Source organism: Haemaphysalis longicornis, unplaced genomic scaffold (assembly GCF_048455015.1).
Source record: "Haemaphysalis longicornis isolate Haplotype H1 unplaced genomic scaffold, Haemaphysalis longicornis Haplotype H1 scaffold_6, whole genome shotgun sequence".
Classification (NCBI taxonomy): Eukaryota; Metazoa; Arthropoda; class Arachnida; order Ixodida; family Ixodidae; genus Haemaphysalis; species Haemaphysalis longicornis.
In genome coordinates this window covers 124,767,744-124,786,505 of record NW_027526407.1, presented here as the reverse complement: position 1 = coordinate 124,786,505, position 18,762 = coordinate 124,767,744, and the positions used below count along the sequence as shown (strand labels likewise).

The window sequence follows — 18,762 nt, the reverse complement described above, 5'->3', positions numbered from 1 at the left end:
GAACGACGCACAGCCAGGGCCAAGGCGCTGGCACACACCTACGGAGACGACCGCCATGCTTACTTCGTGGACGTCGCTCGAGTTCCTCGCAGACGACAGACGTACGTGACTGCTGTCGTGCGGGCCAGCAGCGGACAGCTGGTTAATGCCTGCAGCGTGGAAGCAGATTCGCCGGAGCAAGCGGAAGAAGTCGCCATTGCTCTGGCCCTCAAGAGCGCAAACGGGATAGGGACGATCCTGAGCGACTCGAAATCGGCAATCAAGAACTACGGAAGAGGGAGAGTGGGCCCGAAGGCGCTCAGACTTCTTCCCAGGGGACTACCAAGCCATGTGTACCTCCGCTGGTTCCCGGCCCATATGGGCCGTCTTCCCGGAGGAGTACCGAACCGGAACGAACAAGCGGACGTCGCCGCCCGTGAGCTCGCACACCGAGTGGCGACACCCCCCGATCTTCAAGTACGGGACGGGCACCTCACCCCCAATGATGAGGAAGATGCAGAAGAAGACCAAGACCCTGTGCTCAGCTACGGTGAACTATTGCGGTGGCACCGGGAACAGAGGAGGACCTTCCCCCCTCCGCACCCGAAGCTCACCAAGCAAGAAGAAGTGACGTTACGCCGGCTACAGACGGACTCCGTCGTTACCCCGGCCCTTGCGAGACACGTCGCTCCCGGGCTCTACAAGAGTGATCTGTGCAGTGTATGCAAGACGGTTCCCGCGACTCTCGGACATCTACTGAGTGAGTGTAGTGATAGTGACACTAGCAACAGCAGTGATGGCGTGAGGCCATGTGTGCCGGATGAAATCCCGGTGGACTTCATGGGCTTGCTCCGTTCGGGTAACCACGAACTGCAACGTGCAGCCATCCAGCGGCTCGAGAGGGCCTTGGCTAGGCAAGAGCGAACGGAGGAAACTCCTAGTAGTTCGAGCCCGGCCGGCATCTCTTGAGGTCTAGCAAGACAGGGACCCCCTGCCCTGCGCGGTTTTGGGGTGCTCCCGCACGCAGGAATTATGAATAAAGTCTTTTCTCTCTCTCTCTCAGTTTTTCGTTGCTCTCTCTTTCTGGTCACCAAGCTGATCCAGTTTCGTTTTCCCTGTCGTAGCTTACAGCACATCTTGTGGAGTTATAGCTGCATGCTTTAGTAGAGCGCGTTATTTATGGCTTGAATCGGTGCTTAAACTGTGTTGACTAATGGCGTACGCACTCTCGTCGTGACTGCACATACCAGAAGCACTGTCACACATTTATGGTAAAAAATGTCGCTTTTGCGTAACGATATATGGAGTTTTCCTGGTTGCATAAAATAACAAAACGAATGTTCAATCACACCAATTAAATACTTTCACAGTGGTACCTTCTCAACATAGGCATTGTTCTGCCTCTGATGAAGCCAGCATCGGCCGCCGGAATGGTTAAAGCCTGAGTTCTGGTCTTAAAGGGGCGTTCCTGGCATCATGGCGTTTTATTCTCATCATGATCGTAACCATTATCCTACTCAGGTGCGCTGCAGGACGAAGGCTTCTCGTATTTACTCTAAACCGCTTCCGTCTTTCCTGCTCGAGTACACATCTTAAACGCGAATTTTCTCATTAACTTTCCTCCATCAGTCTAATGGTCTTCCTCTTATTCTAGAACCTATCTTTTGGTATCCACTCGGTTGTCCTATTTGTCTACCGCTTGTTGGTTGTTCTCACTATATGGCTAGTGCAAGTCCATATTTGCGTATTTGAGCTATCATATATTCTACACTAGTGCGTTATATCATTGCAGATTGGATCAGCTTAGCACGAACGCTGCCATTCTCATAGGTGCAATCTAACAACCAATGACGCGAGAACATCTGGGAACCTGCAGTGTGTTCTCGTTTTTTGCACCTGAGTGGTCCTCCTAACACTATTCCCTCCATGGCCCGTTCGGTCGACCTATGAATTGTTTCTATTTGTTTAGTAAAGCCCCAAATTTTAGATCCAAAACGCATTACTTGCACTTTTTACTGATTGCAGATTTTTCATTTGCCTGACATAGGTAGCCTACTTTTCACTAATTGGGAGTGTTTGGAGAAAGCTCCCCAACCCATGCCTTTTGTGATCCAGATTTCTGTCTTGTGGTTGGGGTGTACACTAACCCTCGGTCCCTGTTAGTTATGACATTAAACTTCGAGCGTTTCGCTTCGCAAGCTGAACAACACGTTTTTGTAATGCTTGGTCATTGCCATATTATATGCACGAACCTCGTTTGTTCTACTTCTATTAGTTATTGTCGAAAGCTCGGCTAATTTAATCTGATATGCCCTACTTGACACTTTCATGTTCTTCTATTCGACAATAATTTCGTTCATTTTCTTAGTTTTTCAGCTTGTTCTAAACATATTGCTTCGCCCACAGCTGCTGCTGATTCACTTATTGCTATCTTAGGTTGTCATTACCCTGTTACATTGACCTCGTTTTGATCGTCTAGAAGCGGTATTTTGTTTTTAAGAGTTATTTTAAAATCTCGCGAAGTGACGCTGACTGACTTCTTTGGGGTTTCTTAGAATTCACGAGTTTAGCTCCTATCTCTTTTGAGATATAACCTTAGCTTGCATCTAACCTTCCTGTGATCACTGCTTTGTATCTAACTTAGCACCTCGATGTGTTGCACAATACCTGGGTTGTCACCTGAAATGAAGCCGATTTCATTTTCTGTTGTACCATTGAGACTTAGTCGGGTCAATTTTAGCTTTTTACATTGTAAAAAAAAGGTGCTGATCAACCTGAGGTTAATTCTCTCTTAAATTTCACCAGTGTATCTCTATTGCTGTTGCAATGCGCTATGACAAAGTTCCTCATATGCGCTACGGGTGACGACGTCAGCGACGTGGGCATTTCCAACTGCACAGCAGCGCCTCACCCTCCTCCACACATCAAGCCACGTTCCAAGCGCACGCGCAAGCTACAGGAAAGCAAGTCCATAACGCCGGACTCAACTGTGGTATACACACACGTGACTCTCGCCTCAACGGAATTGTTTTCCCCCCTCCTGCCAGTTGAATTTTGGGGCGGGGCATGAACCAGCGGAGCCAGTAGTTCACGAAGAGCGTAGCGTGTCTCACCCAGCCAGCACTGGCAGCCGCGGCGCGGCTGACCAGTGCATCCACTTCGAGTCGTCTATTACGGCGCTACCACACGCACCTGCTTTGTGGGGCGTTGCAGGAGCCTTTCAATGCTCTGAGGCCGTCTGTGCCTCCCTCTTTCCCAAGCCTGGGATATCAGAATTACAAATTTGTTGGTTTCGCCAGCTTTCTTTGTAAACGTTTCTGTCATTTATTCTGAAAACCGGTTATTTTTAACCATTTATTACTTCGAAATTTTAAGAAAATCGTCTAGTACAAAAGCACATGTGAATAAAGAGAGATTGCATGAAATTTACCACTTGGCCTGCCTACTTTATGATTGGTAATATCGTCTTTGTGGCGCAACACAGGTTTTATTTTTATTAGCATGCTGAGTATCATTATTCGGTACAAATCAACTATCGGCGTTCTGCGACAAATATGGTTTTGCCTCGCTTCGTACATGAAAGCCCCTTATATTTTTTGTTTTTCCTACTGCATTCCGACCTGTTTTTTTTTTATGTTAACTATAGCTGAGTACGTTGTGTACTGTTTCGGTGGGTCTCTCCAGGAAGGCAAGTACTCAGAGAAAGGTCACCATTTGTTGAGCTGGAAATTAAATCATCTGAAAATAAAGTGACAAATGTATGCGTTAGGGCAGAAAAAAGACATGACAAACAGCCACATGCAGTGTTTCAAGAACAGTTCTCATTGAAACGATATGTCTACTTTACGGAGTGATTTCCAAAGCCACAATAAAACACGGGTTTCACAAGGGCGGCACCTACGAACAGCAATAAGTAGTTTTTAATTATTTTTAATGGGAAGAAAATAAATTATTTTGGCTAAATTTCCATACGCCATCAAAATTTTCAACCGAGTAGTGACGTTATCCTCACCGGCTGCGTCTACAAAAGGCATTTTATAAACCAAAGATTCCGATATTTTAAAAGAATATTCAACACAAATATGTTAATATATGCCAAAAAATTGACTGGTTTTCGAGTTTTTTTATATTTACTAGAGAATGTAAATGTCAGCATTGCTTTTCTACATCACAGAACATTCTCCATCCCTCATCAGCATTCTAATTAACCACTTAAAAAAACTATGCATATCTCGCTGTGATTTTTGTCTGGAGGAATAATAAGGGAATTTTTGACGTACCGGTTATTTTATGGTTGTTTAACATTGTTGATATCATACAAACCATAGTGGGGTTACAACAATTTGAAACATCACACGCAGTTTTGATATTGCTTTACCCAAAGAGGAAATTTCAATCTATATAATCACAGGAATGATTTTATCTTTCTTTAAACAAACAATAGTTTTCAACAACCATGATTCGAGCAGCAAAATATTTATAAGAAAGAAACTTTTGTTTTCCTTCCACCAAATCTCTACTAGCAGCTCAGAAGGCGGCCCTTGCTCCACACTCGTCCACCGCCTGAATCACATCTTATGCCACCCCACTCACAACCTGCTCTGCATTATTGCTCCAAGGGCGTTCTTGCTATAACTTCACATTTTCTTTAAAATTGCCCCTCCAATTAACACGTGATAATGCTGTGGAACATGGTCCACCATGCGCAGCCAATTTGAGGCCGGCGAAATAGCAAACCCAAGCAATAAATACGCGGGCGAGGACCTTCTCATGTCCACACGCAGAGATTCCTCGTTATCTGAAAGTATATTTCTCACGTACATGGGTGCCTGTACCCATTACTGCCCCTTTTCCAGGAACCCCCCCACCTCATTCTCCCCTTTCCCTCCAGAAGCAATGTAAAAGTCGCGCAACTTAAATCCCGTATTATCGCCTCTTTTGCAGGCACTAGCTACCCTCTTCTCCCCTCTTACGCATAAAGAAGTCCACAAGTGCACATCCTAAATACAAACATTTCCGCAATACGCCCTTCATATTAGCACTCGCTCTTAAATTCTCTTCACTCCCCCATGTCTCAAATGCAACGCACAAGACGCACATGCTCCTATACGCTTTATCACAACCGGTGCAATCGTGCCTCCTTTAAAACGACTCTTCTTGTCTGGGTGGAAGCTCTGGGCGGCTACGGCATCTACACTGAAGATGTGATGGCAAGAGCATTAGAAGCCGCGAGGAATTCTTTGCATCAGCATTCCCCCACCATAAGATATTAGAAAAACAAAGCTGTTTCTTTCACTCCTTCTCTATGTACACTTTGTTAAGGTTGGTTCTAGAGCAAGTTTTTAGAACCATTTCTTCCAACCACCTTTCTTCAGAGTCCCGTTGAATATGGACCCAAGGAAATTATTAATATAACTTGAAGTTAGCGTTTCTCCTATGTTCTTTATGTTTGGCAATATCGTCTTTGTTTCGCATAGTAAAATAGCACCCCAACTTAATTATTAGTTCAAGGATCATTATTCAGCCCAAATAAATTGTCGGCTTTCATTAACCCTATGTTTTAGCTCGCTTTGTTTATCTAACGCAATTATTTGTAAGGCTTTCCCACTACATTTATTTCTACTATACTTAAATTTATTTTGGCTGAGGAGTTAGCAAGATAGCGCTTTGGGTTTCTGTAGGAAGTGAGGTACACAGATTACCCACATCTTCCATGGTGCTGTATATATAATTTACGCAAAATAAACAGATAGGTGTATGCATTACAAGGGAAACAAGCCATAAAACGAAGAAATCTGAGGAACCGTTTTGTTTTATTTAAAATATTTCTTATTTATTTATTTAAATATTTTAATATTTATTTATTTCTTTTAATGGTATGTCTTTTTCTCCAATATTACCAATAAGTTATATTATATTACAAACTACGCTTTCTACGTGAAAAGTGAATACTGCCCAAGTGTTTTCGTTTTTGGAAATATTTATGTCTTTTATGGTTACATGCACCGTAAACTCTTTTACAGTGAACGGCGAATTTCCCAAACCAAGTGTGCCACTGAAATACGTTTCATTCACCAATGAAATATTCAAGCTTTAAAGAGGTATCAAACACAAATATAGTATCAGTGCCCCAAAATCGATTATCATGGGAGGAAAATATGCATAATCTTTTAGAGACTATAAATGGTGTAGTAAATTTACACCTTACAAAACATTGCCCTCTCCAGAACGAAATAATGCCATTATTATTAAAAAAAAGCAGTACGTATTGCTCACCTATTTTATTTATTTTGATAACTGAACCAATTACATAGCATAATGCTAATTTGTGGTTGCGCAATAATAATGAATAAATTACAACCCATGGCTTGGCTTACATAACAAAGAAATTAGGACGTGCATTTCCGAAGTGGCTAGGCTTGAAATGAAAAAAATTAAGTCACAGTAACACCACCACACCCCTGGTTGGACTTTCTGTAAAAAAACTAGAGTTTACAGCAACCATGATTCCAACAACAAAAAATTAGAAATGACGTTCCTTTTATGGACTCACCATCACATCTGTAGTAATTGCTGACAATGAGGCCATTGCCATTCGCTAATTGAGCACCATCTTTTACATAATATGCTACGCTACTCGCCATTTTTTCTAAAATATTTTATCAAGGCAGTTGTTGGTATAACTGCATTCCAAGCTTTTTCAATTCGCTTTACTATTTACACTTTAGCTGGTTTTAAAACACAGTTTATTATGCCAGGCCCAAAAAAATCAGCCTAACAAGACCGAACTTTAATTACACTAGAGACGTTTTATATGTCTGTACACACAGCGTCCACGATTTCCAATTGTATATTCGTGGTACTTCTGCTATGATGGCCTATTTGGCTCGGATTACCCACCTTCATCTTTCCTTTCTCGCGTAAAGAACCCCCAAGTGGAGGAACCTACCTCTCAACAGCATCGCTTTTTTTGCAGGCCCTTTTCACCCCTTTTATACTCTCATGCCTGAAACATCCCACGAGTTTCCCAACCTGCTTAACAGCATTGCCGCCTATTTGGCAGGCACCACCCACCGATTCACCAACCTCTCCCATGAAACAACCCACAAGTTGCGTAACTTATCTCCCTTACCAACCTGCAACTAACCTCTTTCTGAGGCACTAGATTCCTCTACTGCCGCCTCTTACATGCATGAACAAAAAATGGGCGCAACCTACCTCCCAGAATTTGCGCCTTTTTGCAATATCTACCCACCCCTGCTCCACACTATCGCCTGAAACAAACCACAAGTGGCAAAAACAACCTCCCGGCATTCTCGTCCTTTGGAAGAGCTGTCCATCCATTTTGCACTATCTCGTCTTAGCAACCAACAAGATGCGTAATCTGCTTCCCCGTAATACCGGCAATTTCGCAGAAGAGACGTTCACACTATTTCATTCTAGCAACGTCGCCAAAGACGACTAAACACCGCTCTATGCCTCGTGGCGAGGCGTTGGTGCCTCGTAGGAACTCCGGTCATTCCTACGCATCGCTTCCCGTCGCCTTGCCGCTGCTACCTTGTGTCTTAAATACATCTGTTCTTCTGTGACTAGGCGTTTTGATTGCGTAGTGCTGCCACCAAATTTGTGACCACAGACATCAACATGGGTGAGGGCAATCGCAGCACTTTGAATGCCGCACTCGGAGCCACCGCTGCATATGACAGCGATCGAACAGCCTCCGCAGCACTTAGTGACGTTGCTGCAGTTGCACGTTGCTACCCCAGTACTGACGTCATGACGCAAGCCTCTAGCTCGCCAAGATAACCGCTTTTTCGCCATAGAGAACATTATGTCGCAGAGACATAAGTTCAATTATCTCGTTCTGCCCTACCTATTGAGATCAAAACTAAGCATCGCGACCTGATTGTTTCACCACCCCCCACCGCGCCGTTCTACACCCTTACTAGTGAACTCATCAAGCTGACGACAAAATCGAAACCGCGAAGGTTGCAGCTTCTACAATTAAAAACCCGGTGACCGAAGCCTTCACAGCTACTGCGCGGCTATCAACAGCTCCTTCGAGGCAAAGAAGCTAGGTTCGATCAAGCTTTGCTTCGAGAGATTTTCATCAACGCTCACCCACCTCCGTCCGGATAGCGGTGGCGTCCCATCATTACTGCGCTACTTAACCATGTTTCACAGTTCGAACCAACTAGCCCACGTTTACACATTGACAGTCACCAAGCTATCAGTATCAATTCGCCGCTCCCTCCGCCTAGCACCAGTCCTCTCCCTCGCACGGCCGCTCGTTTTCGCGCCGCCATTCGACGTCACCTTCAAGGCAAGGTGTATGCTCGCACCACCGCAACTTTGGAAAAGCAGCAGCGTAGTGTATGTCAGCCTGAACGTTTCATGGGAAGTCTCCGGCGCACTACTTGAGGCGGCGACTACTGTCCCTTGTGGAGTTAGCCGAGTCTTTTTTTGAAGGACAAAACAACCAGACCGGGTTTTCTCGACGACACTGGCGTGGAGGTCAGCATCATACCATCGTCAGCCGCGTTTAGCAACACCAGAGGAGCCACAAGCAGCTTACAAGGCGCCAACAAGACTTCCATCTGTATCTATGGAGAGGAAACGCTTTCCCTAAACATTGGCGTCTACAGGACATTTAGATACATTTTTCTTATCTCTGATTTGGCCTACAACATTTTGAGCGCAGACTTTTTGTGTCACTACATCTTGTAAGTTGGAATGTACAGAAAGCACCTCGTTGATGCTACAACACACATCTGTGTGCTTGGTACAGCTTCGAAGGAACTGGCCTTGGCGTTCGCACCTCGTCGAAGTCTCTCTACGACATGCTTCTTGGGAAATTCCCGTCACTTCTGCGTGCTCCACACTTCCTCCTCATTGTCATACATGACGTCACTTACCACATTGTCACCCTGGCACTCCCACTTATTGGAAAACTGTAAAACCCAGCCTTAAAGACGCGAACACGAGATAGAGCAGACAACACACACGCTGGGACTAGCAACAGTTTAATGAATAAAATTTCAAAGAAAAAGCAAGGTCAGGGCATGCGCCGCCGTAAAATTAAAGAAAGAAGGTCAGCTGATGACGCAGTTCAATCGGTTCTATTTTTAGATATTAAGATTCTTCACGTGATACTCGTAGTGAGGGAACACTCACGCACTTAACATAATCATGCTTCCGCATTTGGTAAGATTCGATAAGCTCCCGCTCGCACTCTGTGGTTCCTCTACCAATTATTTGTGTTTTGTCAAAGAAGGGGGTGCATTCACAACTTCGGCAAAGGGCAGGCAAGTTTGCACCTCCGCCTGGTGTTATCGAGGGTTCATGTTCTTTTAAACGAACGTTCAGACAGCGTTCAGTCAGCGCCTGACATCAGCTTCACACCAATCGCCACAGCACAGCACGATGATGCTGAAATATTACCGCTTCGCGAATTTTCACGCGCACTGCTCCTTTAAAAGCACCCAATCCATTGTTTCCTGTTAAGGTGCTTTGTGATGTTTGCACGCCCATCCCACGCCCACTCGTCCTGGTGCATTTCGCGCACGTTGATTTCCAGGCCTACAATAGGTTATCGCACCCAGGATTGCGAGCCACGGATCACAAGAGAAGAGGAGCTTCTTTAGCAACATCACGGGAGATGACGAGTCACCACTTTCAGCCGCGTGGCGAGCATGGAGGCTCCTAGGAACACCGCTCGTTCCGCCAGGCATCGGTGCGGCTGCCCTAGCCGCTCCTACCCTCAGTGATAAATATATGTGTTCTTCTTTGGCTCGGCGTATTCATTACCTAGTGCCGCACAGCTCTCTCACCTGAAGCTACCAAAAAGAGGACCACCTACGTCCCCACATCTGCGCCCCTTTGGCAGCAACGACCCACCGACTGTTCAACTGTTTCCCCCGAGACAAGATAGCGGTGCAAGTTGCCTTCCCCAATTGCAACCCTTTTGCAGGCACTTCCCCCATTTTCCTCTCGTCTGTAGCAAAAAACAGTTGGAACATCACAGCGATAAAAATTTAAGCGTTGCCTCTTTCGCGAACACACGCTCAGGAATTCTCCTCATGCCCACATGGTTCATTTTATGCACAGAACAACACTGCAACACAGTGTGTCAGTGCCTGCTCAGTCACTTTTCCCTTCATTTCACTCTTTTGTAAGCCAGCAGGCTGTTTACAGCTGTTACTTCCAGCCCCTAAAAAGACTGACGGCAAGAGCCTTGGAAAAGCACATTCCAACCCTGAGTTTGCACAACAGAAAAGTTGCTTCTCTCCCTCTAATTGTTTTTGTAAACATGTTAGTTTGTATGAACAACGTTTTTGTATAATACTTTTTCAAACACTTTTTCAGATCCGCTTCAGATACTCGTACATGCCCAGGGAATGGGATTACAGTAAAGTTATCGCTGCCCTGTCTACTTTCTGTTTCACAATATTAGTTTTGTTGTGCATCCCAGCATGGTGGGGTGGTCATCGTGACCGTTATGAGGATCACTAATTAAAAAAGGGACACTGTACGACTTCCTATAAGTTAAAATGTTTGAGCTCCCACAGACATAATACGTATTCAAATATTACCCTATTCCTCAACTTTTTATTGTTAGTTTGTTTACATTTACAACTGCTGAGTTCATTGTCTACCTATTCTATGGGTTTCAAAGGAAAGCAAGTCTGCTTAGAGAGCTTACCTTCAGTGGTGATGGAAGTTAAATTTGCTGAAACTAAAGCAACAAGAATATTCTCTAGGTTATTACCCAGACGTATCAAATACTCATGTGTACAGTGAATAAATATATATATTTTTTTGATAACACATCTTATTTTACATTTACTCGGAAATCACAAATATTACGCAAGGATTTTAAAAAAATACGGCTGGTACACGTAGCCATATTAGTTTCCGTTGCATTTATTTATGGAAATATGGTTGTGGTGTACTTTAGTATACTTCATTCACCGAAGAAACATTTACTTTAAAGCAATGTTACCTTAACCAAGGCGGTAACTGAAGGACAGTTTACGAGCAATGTATATTTCATTTTGCAAAAATGCTTTAGTTTTTAAGCTAAAAAAGGGCGAAAGCTTTATAAGTGTTCGCATCAATTTCGCCAATAATTTCACCAAATATACACGCTTCAGTAGAGTTCAGGCTTCCAAAACAACCACAATGCCAGAATACCTTCCAAATGCTACACTTATAAAAAAACCAGCAAACTGTATAAGCTGGCGTGATTGTATCTTGGTTAAAAATGAGTAAGCACTCCAAGGCCCTAATTTTACAGTCCCATAACGATACTACATACCATAAAAACTTTGATTTCAGTTTTATTGCATAGAACATACATGTTAATTTATTGACATCGATTTGATTCAAGCACAAATTCAATCAATGCTTATACATCAGGTACGTGATTATTAATGTTAAACTTGAGTGTTTTACTACTATTCTAGCGAAAGACCTATATCGGAAGAAAGAATTCGTCATTTTAAGAACTCACCGTAAAGAAGGAAGAAACCGAAGAAACCCAGGAGGAATATCTTCGCCATTACCGTAGTGAAAGTGGACTCTATATCGCACACAAACAGAACTCTCGGTTGAAAAATATATACCAAACAGATGCATATTTTTTGCTAACATTTTTCTTTGGTCGTTTTTGAGCGTCAGAGAAGTAAAGGTGAATAAACCTGTCTGTAAAAAAAAGAAGTATATAGATAAATAAGAGCAAGTTTTGACGTTTCTAACTTTTTGCACAACTATAGCCGAAGTATTACCCTTTTTCATCTTCTGAGTCTCTGGGTAGCATATTTTACGTATGCCTATATTTTCAGTCCATAGTACCGATACCGATATATTCCCGCGAGAATAACCTGAGTAATTCCGATTTTTTTACTTAAACTAAATTTAAAATTACATTGGCCTTTTTTGTTCTTTATTTATTTAGGTAGCGCCCAACCCAAACTGCGTTATTGGGTGTCTTTTCTGCTTTAGTACATTTTTCTTTTCCGATCCGAAAAATGTCTTCTGCATTGGTCGCTTCTAGCTCCTTATTACGATTTAGGACCACTAAAAATTACAATTAAAGCCGATTACAATTATACAAAGTAAAAACAAATTTGCGATTGCCCACAACTCTGTGTGAATTGAGAAACAATTCCAACTTTGGATTCGACAGTTACACAAGGAGAAAGAAATCATTCATTGTACGTTTTTGTATTTAAAGTGTGAATAGCATTTGAGTATTGTGTATAATTGTTGTAATAATATTTATAAGAGTGGTTACTTATATCACAATTTGCTTTGTTGCCCGGAGTCATAGTTATAAGAACTTCTGATACCTCAAGTGTCTGATACTTTAAACGAAGTTCTTTCAAAGTTTACTTACCGCGAGCAGCGTGTACTCGATATGAAGGAAAGGTGCTGTAAAAAATGTCATGAACCTGTACAAAGTAACCATCACATTTAATGAAAACACCACTTTGCAAAATCCAATTTTTGGCCGACTGCTACCTCTTCAGCTCAAAATAGTGGTATAAATTAGGAGTACTTTAGAAAGGTGTTTCCTTCCAAAAGTCCACCTTAATGCAAATGGGGAAAAATAACCGTGACACAAAAGGTCTGTGGTTGCGAATTTGACAAAAAGGAAAGATTCCTTGTCACTTTTTGTATTTAGTACGGTTTCCTTCGCGCTATATTACAAAGTGATATATATTAGTACATCAGGAGTACTTTTATTTCAACACCAGTTGGCTTGTCCCTTGCGTTTAAATAAAGTCACGTCAAAATCAAATTCAGAAGACGGTGTTAAAGAATATTGACAACTGAAATTATTGCTTGCGGGGAACACCTGTATTCCGCGACTTTTATTTACGCTTTTTATGGGCCGACTTCGTATAGAACACTTCTTATCAATAAGCTTGAGCATTTTAATCCCTGTAGCATGATTGTCGTCCAAGTAATATGATACACGCGCACGTGTAGCGTAGTGAAGAGAAGAAAGCTCTCCCGCCCCGCGCCTCGCGCCATGCCCTTGACATCATGCGCTTGGTTCCGGGCAAGCATTCCTTCCAACATGGTGTCAGAAGTGGGATGAGCTGATCGCGCTCCCCGCCCGAACGAAACGTCAGCACACCCAACCAACCCTCGTTCTGAAGACGCTTCTGCCTCGTCTAAGCGCCTTCCCTCCACTATAGACCTGCCTGTGACCTTCGCGAGCAACTCACCCTAAATGGCCAACAAGAACGGCAGCGCTGCCTCGTTCCAGATCACGGCACCTGACCCGTTCCCCTTCTCACCGTAAGGCTGGCCCCAATGGAAGAGACGTTTCCTCCGCTACGGGGCTGCTTCAGGGCTCAGCGATCGGCCCAAAGAATGCCAGGTGGATGCACTTGTCTACTTCAAGGGACCCCAGGCAGAGGACATCTTTAATACCTTCAAGCTGACCACTGACGAGCAGAAGAACTTTAACGCAGTGCTTAAGGGCTTCGAGGACTACTTCATACCTCAGCGAAACATCTTCTACGAGCGGGCGAAATTCAGCACCAAAGTCCAGCCGGATGGTGAGTCCGTCGAAGATTTCACAACAGCCCTACACACACTAGCAGATTCTTGTAACTACGGGGAGCTCTGTGAAAAGATAATTCACAGCAGGTTAGTCGTGCGCCTCAAGAAACATAAACTGTCGCAAACTCTGCAGCTTGAACTCAGCCTAGACCTAATGAAGGCGTTAACCATACCTGGTCAGAGTGAAGCAGTCCAACAGCAGCAGGAAACTCTATCAAGCACGCCAAAGGAAGCAGTCAACCTCGACGCTCTGAAAGTACGGCGGAGTAGACCCGCTAAAGACCCAGTTGCAACGCCACCCCCAACCACGCACCACCCAAGGGGCTTCAAGAAATCATGCGGCTGGTGTGGCAAAGAGCGTCACACGAGGGACATCGGTCCTGCCAAAGACTGCGTCTGCCAGAAGTGCGGGAAAAACGGCCATTTCTCAACTGTCTGCTTCTCAGCAAGTGCTCTTCGAAACGTCGAGTAGGAGCCAGGTTTCCTGGGCGTCATGGCGACGACGGCTTCATCCAAGTGGGAAGTCTCTGCCCTCGCCGAGTCACAGACCCTGGTCTTCAAAATCGACAGGGGTGCGAACGTGACGGTTATCATGGAACGACAATTCCGACGGCTCTTCAAGCACGGCGTTCTGACGTTCCCCGACCGGAGGCTTCAGGGTCCAGATAGAAAGACTCTGTGCGTCTCGGGACTGGCAAGGCTTCATTTCAAGATCAACGGCCGAGAAAGCGTAGAAAACGTCTACATCTTACCTGGTCTGCGCACAGCCCTACTTGGCAAACCACACATCACCAACCTTGGTTTGTTCCCGGCTATGTACACTGTTTTGGATTTAAACGTCGAAAGGGACTTTCCCGAATCTTCTAAGGGCTCGGAAAGCTGCAACAGGAGTATGACATCGTGCTCCAACCTGACGCAACTCCGTTTGCCCTTACATCTTCATGTCGGGTACCACTTCCGCGCTACGAAAACACCACGGCAGAGCTACAACGAATGAAGGAAGTTGGCGTAATTACTCCTGTCACGCAACCCACAGCACGGTGCGCGCCAATGGTCGTCGTACTCAAGCCTTCGGGGGCACTCTGCATTTGTGTCGACTACACGGAACTAAACAAGTCTGTACTCCACGAGTGTCATCCGATGCCAGCTGTTGAGCACACCCTTGGCATGCTTCGAGGAGCCGCTTGGTTATCGAAAATCGACGCAACCTCGGGTTTTTGGCAGATCCCGCTGACTGAGAGAAGCAAATTGATCACGACCTTTAAAACGCCCTTTGGTCGTTTCTGCTTCAATCATCTACCCTTCGGCGTTTGCTCTGCTCCTGTAAACTTCCAACGACGCATGAGTGACGTTCTGCAAGGCCTCGATGGGGTCGCCTGTCACATGGACGACATTCTCATCGGGGGTTCGACCAAGCAGGAACACGACGAGTGACTCCAAAGTAGTCTCGAGCGAATTTGACGCGCCGGTGGCACGCTAAACAAGGAGAAATGTCAGTTTGGCGTCACGAAAATCTCGTACCTATGGCACGTCATCGAGAACTACCATGTTCGACCTGATGAGAGAAAACTCAAAGCCATCACAGATATGTCTAGCCCAACTTCGACGGCTACTAGGCATGGCGACTTACCTCAGTCGTTTCGTACCGAACTGGCCGAACTTCTCCAGCCCCTGTCCAGCATGCTGTCTTCAAAGCAGAAATTCGTCTGGGAGGCCGCACAAGAGTATGCATTCGGCAAATGGAAGAAACTGCTGTCATCAAGCCCAGTTCTACCCGTGCACAGCAACAACAGGCCGACGAAGATTACAGCGGGTGCGTCGTCCTAAGGTCTTGGCGCCGGATTGCGCCAAAAGCAAGAGAACGGCCACTTCGCTGTTATCGCCTACGCCTCTCGAGTACTTACGGAAACAGTACGTCGATACCCTCAGATTGAAAAGAAAGGCATGCGAGAAGTTCTATGACTACGTCTTCGGGATGAAGTTTTGTCTTGAGACCAACCACAAGCCCCTAGTTGCGCTTTTGGCTCAAAACCCATAGACGACATAACGCCTTGTCTACAGAGGATGCGGATGCGCCTAATGCGTTACGCTTACGAGGTTGTTTACGTCCCCGGCCAAGAACTGACCGCAGCTGATGCCCTACGAGGTCTCCTGTAACCACGGCGAGACGAATGAGCTAGAGAGAGAGATTGAAGGACACGTGGGTCAGCTGTTATCTACGCTCCCAGTTTCACCACCTTCCTTAGACAAATTGAAACGGGAGCAACAACACGACGAACATTGCCGCCAGCTCCGTGCATTCACGCAGAAGGGTTGGCCGAGCCATCCTGACCTCCAAAAAAACCTTAAGGCATTCTGGGCGCATCAGGACAGCATCACCGAATTCGACGACATCCTGATGCATGGCTTTCGGAGAGTAGTGCCCAAAAGACTACGGGAGTCAGCTCTCCGTGGACTGCACGAAGGCCATTTCGGCATCGACAAGTGCCGTGCAAGAGCAAGAAATGCTGTCTGGTGGCCCACGATTGACACCGACATCGAGAATCTTGTCAATACCTGCCGGACCTGCCTCAAGCAAGGCCTAACCGGAAGATGCCGCTGCAGCCGGAAGAATTTCCCGACAGGCCTTGGCAGCGAGTTGGCGTCGAAATCTTCTTCATTGAAGGAGTATGGTGGCTAATCGTCACCGAATACTACAGGAGGTATCCTGAGTAGGCCAAACTCACGAGCCTGACTTCGAGGGCAGTGGTAACTCACTGAAAGTCAATTTTTTCAAGGCATGAAATCCCCGAAGTGGTCGTCAGTGACAACGGTCCACAATTTTCAAGGAGACCTGAATCACCGTTTGCAGCCTTCGCCAAAGACTACGGTTTTCAACACGTGACATCAAATCTCTGGTACCCTGAAAGCAACGGGCTCGCGGAAGCTGCCGTAAAAGTGATCAAGGGCTCCCTCGAGAAGACGGTGGTGGTTGTGGTGGTGGTGATGTTCATTGACGGGTGGACCTAGCCTTGCGTGGTGTGGCGGCAATTGCTCACCCGATCAGCACCTTTTTACCGCTCTTCGCGGGAATTCACCATGACTCGCTGAGGCTTGTGACACAAAAACGTTGCAGGATCAAACGAAAGATGTCCCTCCTCGTGATCCAATGGCCTTCCGGAAATATTCCGCTCTCTTTCGCGACCACAACATCGACCTCGTGTCACAAAAGGAATGAAGAGGACAGAGGCAACCTTACTCTTGCGCATCCAGACCAGCTCAGCGCGGACACCGGCGTGGCTCCATAAGCTGAACATTATCGCTTCACCTCTGTGTGAAACGTTTGGTGCTACAGGCGACATCGGTCATTTTATTATGGACTTCAGAGAGCGTGCGGTGGAGTGGTTAGCTTTGCCTAAAGAACTGCGAAGGATGGCCGCTCCGCATGCCTCGAGAAGACGGGCGATGCCTACAAAACGCTTTTGGCGTACAGGATGAGCCTGCGCAGGAACGCGTACTCTCCCGCTGAGCTCCTCCTAATGGGTAGGAGACTCCGCACTACTTTGCCGGCTTCAGCGGCGGCCTAGTCCCGTGCCTCCCGGACAGAGACAGGCTGAGGGTATACGAGGCTGAAAGCAGGAAAAAGAAACAGCACCACTTCGACAACCGGCATGGGGCACGATACCTTCCGTAGTTTGACCCCGATACTGACGTATGAATCGTGGACCTTAAAAAATTTGGCACGGTCAAAGAGCATGCGGAGAAGCCGAGGTCCTACTGGGTCGACACGGATTATGGATCTTGTCGCCGCAACAAAACTTCTCTGGTCGCAATGCCTGAGCATTCCTACGAGGTGCAGCAACAAGAGTCAGTCCCGCGGAACCCATTATGCACAAGCAGTGACCATACTCACAGCAAGAAGAGACGGTGCATAATTCCGCAATCGCGGTTGGAACCGTGACCTTTTTAGAGAGGGGAGGATGTGGGACAATATGCTACACCCGCACGTGTAGCGTAGTGAAGAGAATAAAGCTCTCCCGCCCCGCGCTTCGCGCCATGCCCTTGACGTCATGCGCGTGGATCCGGGCAAGCATTCCTTACAACAAGGTGCTACTCCTAAAACTCCTGCCTAGTTTTCTTTTATGAGGCGGCAAATGACACCGTATTCAACAAAGACTGTTCAAAAAAAGCATATGCTGTTGTCGTACCATGAAAAGCTTCTGGAATGTAGACCGAATTTCATAAGGATGTTACTCCATGCGTGATCGATTACTAATATCTTAAAAAGAATAGGAAAGGGAGAGTTCCAAACATTTTTTTTAACGCCCCTTCTCCAAATTAAATAAACAGCTGTAGGAAGTATAGATTTTTATCACTGTTAAACTTGAGGGTCAACACTATGGAGCCTCACGCTGCACCTTCCGACACTACACTTTTAGTTTTGTAGTCTTGATTGTGGCGCAATTTGCTTTGCAATCCAAATGTCCTCGATTTCTTCAAAAGTTTCAAATTCACTGTTTCAAATTGAGGGTATTAAATGGACGTTGACGGTATAGAAGCCCTGTGGTGTAAATTTACGATAGGCAAGTTTTGCATTTACGTGGGACGAATGTATCGTCCACCAGGAGCAGGCTATGATGCGATACATGTCCTGAAAGAATATATGCAACGGCACCTTCATGAATAAAAAAAAATATGCTGACCGCTAAATATACCCTTACTGACCTTGAGTGGGAGTACCTTCAAAGTGGAACCGCTGAAAAGGCCAGCGCTGACGCGCTGCTTGATTTAACCTATAACTTCGAACTAAAGCAGATAATTTTGCAAACCACACTTGTCCCTGCTTTTTCGCAGAATATTCTGGATCTAACATTTGTGAGTGATACCGTTTTAACCGATGACCTTTCTTGGGAAGTTACCGAGGGCATATCTGATCACAAGGCAACAAAATGCTGGTTATCGTTTCCGAGTGTGCGCAACGGGAGAGTAAAAAAACGTATATATGACGTGGATAACGCTGATGACGTCAGTGTGCTTGACAACATGAAAATGTCATACCCAGCTTTTAAAGTTCTTTCAAACGACCCAATTTTATCAGTTGACTGCTTGTGGATACTTTTAATACGAATGTGGAAGGCTGTTTATCTAAATATATTCCAAATAAATAAAAACAGCAAAAACTGACCCTTGGATAAAAAGAGAGATCATTCATCTCAAGCGCAAGCTATC

At 45.5% G+C, this 18,762-nt stretch overlaps 1 protein-coding gene and 1 long non-coding RNA gene across 2 annotated transcripts; one reads left to right on the top strand and one right to left on the bottom strand.

Moving 5' to 3' along the window:
- Positions 1 to 3,690: 3,690 nt before the first annotated feature.
- LOC144142199 (uncharacterized) lies at positions 3,691 to 11,566 on the bottom strand. Its single transcript, XR_013316885.1, has 3 exons — positions 11,492 to 11,566; positions 10,682 to 10,714; positions 3,691 to 3,717 (listed from the first exon to the last, which is right to left on the bottom strand). It is a non-coding gene; the product is annotated as an uncharacterized LOC144142199 (long non-coding RNA).
- A 1,653-nt stretch (positions 11,567 to 13,219) lies between these two features.
- LOC144143238 (uncharacterized) lies at positions 13,220 to 14,026 on the top strand. The gene is made up of 2 exons (XM_077675022.1): positions 13,220 to 13,287; positions 13,348 to 14,026. The coding sequence occupies exons 1-2, from the start codon at positions 13,220 to 13,222 to the stop codon at positions 14,024 to 14,026; spliced, it is 747 nt and encodes a 248-aa protein (XP_077531148.1).
- Positions 14,027 to 18,762: the final 4,736 nt, after the last annotated feature.

Excerpts from the sequence above, each read along its gene's own strand:
- LOC144143238 (XM_077675022.1), top strand. The coding sequence starts at position 13,220 with ATGGCCAACAAGAACGGCAGCGCTGCCTCGTTCCAGATCACGGCACCT. Across the intron at positions 13,288-13,347 it reads GACCCGTTCCCCTTCTCACC|CGATCGGCCCAAAGAATGCC; the intron begins GTAAGGCTGGCC and ends TTCAGGGCTCAG.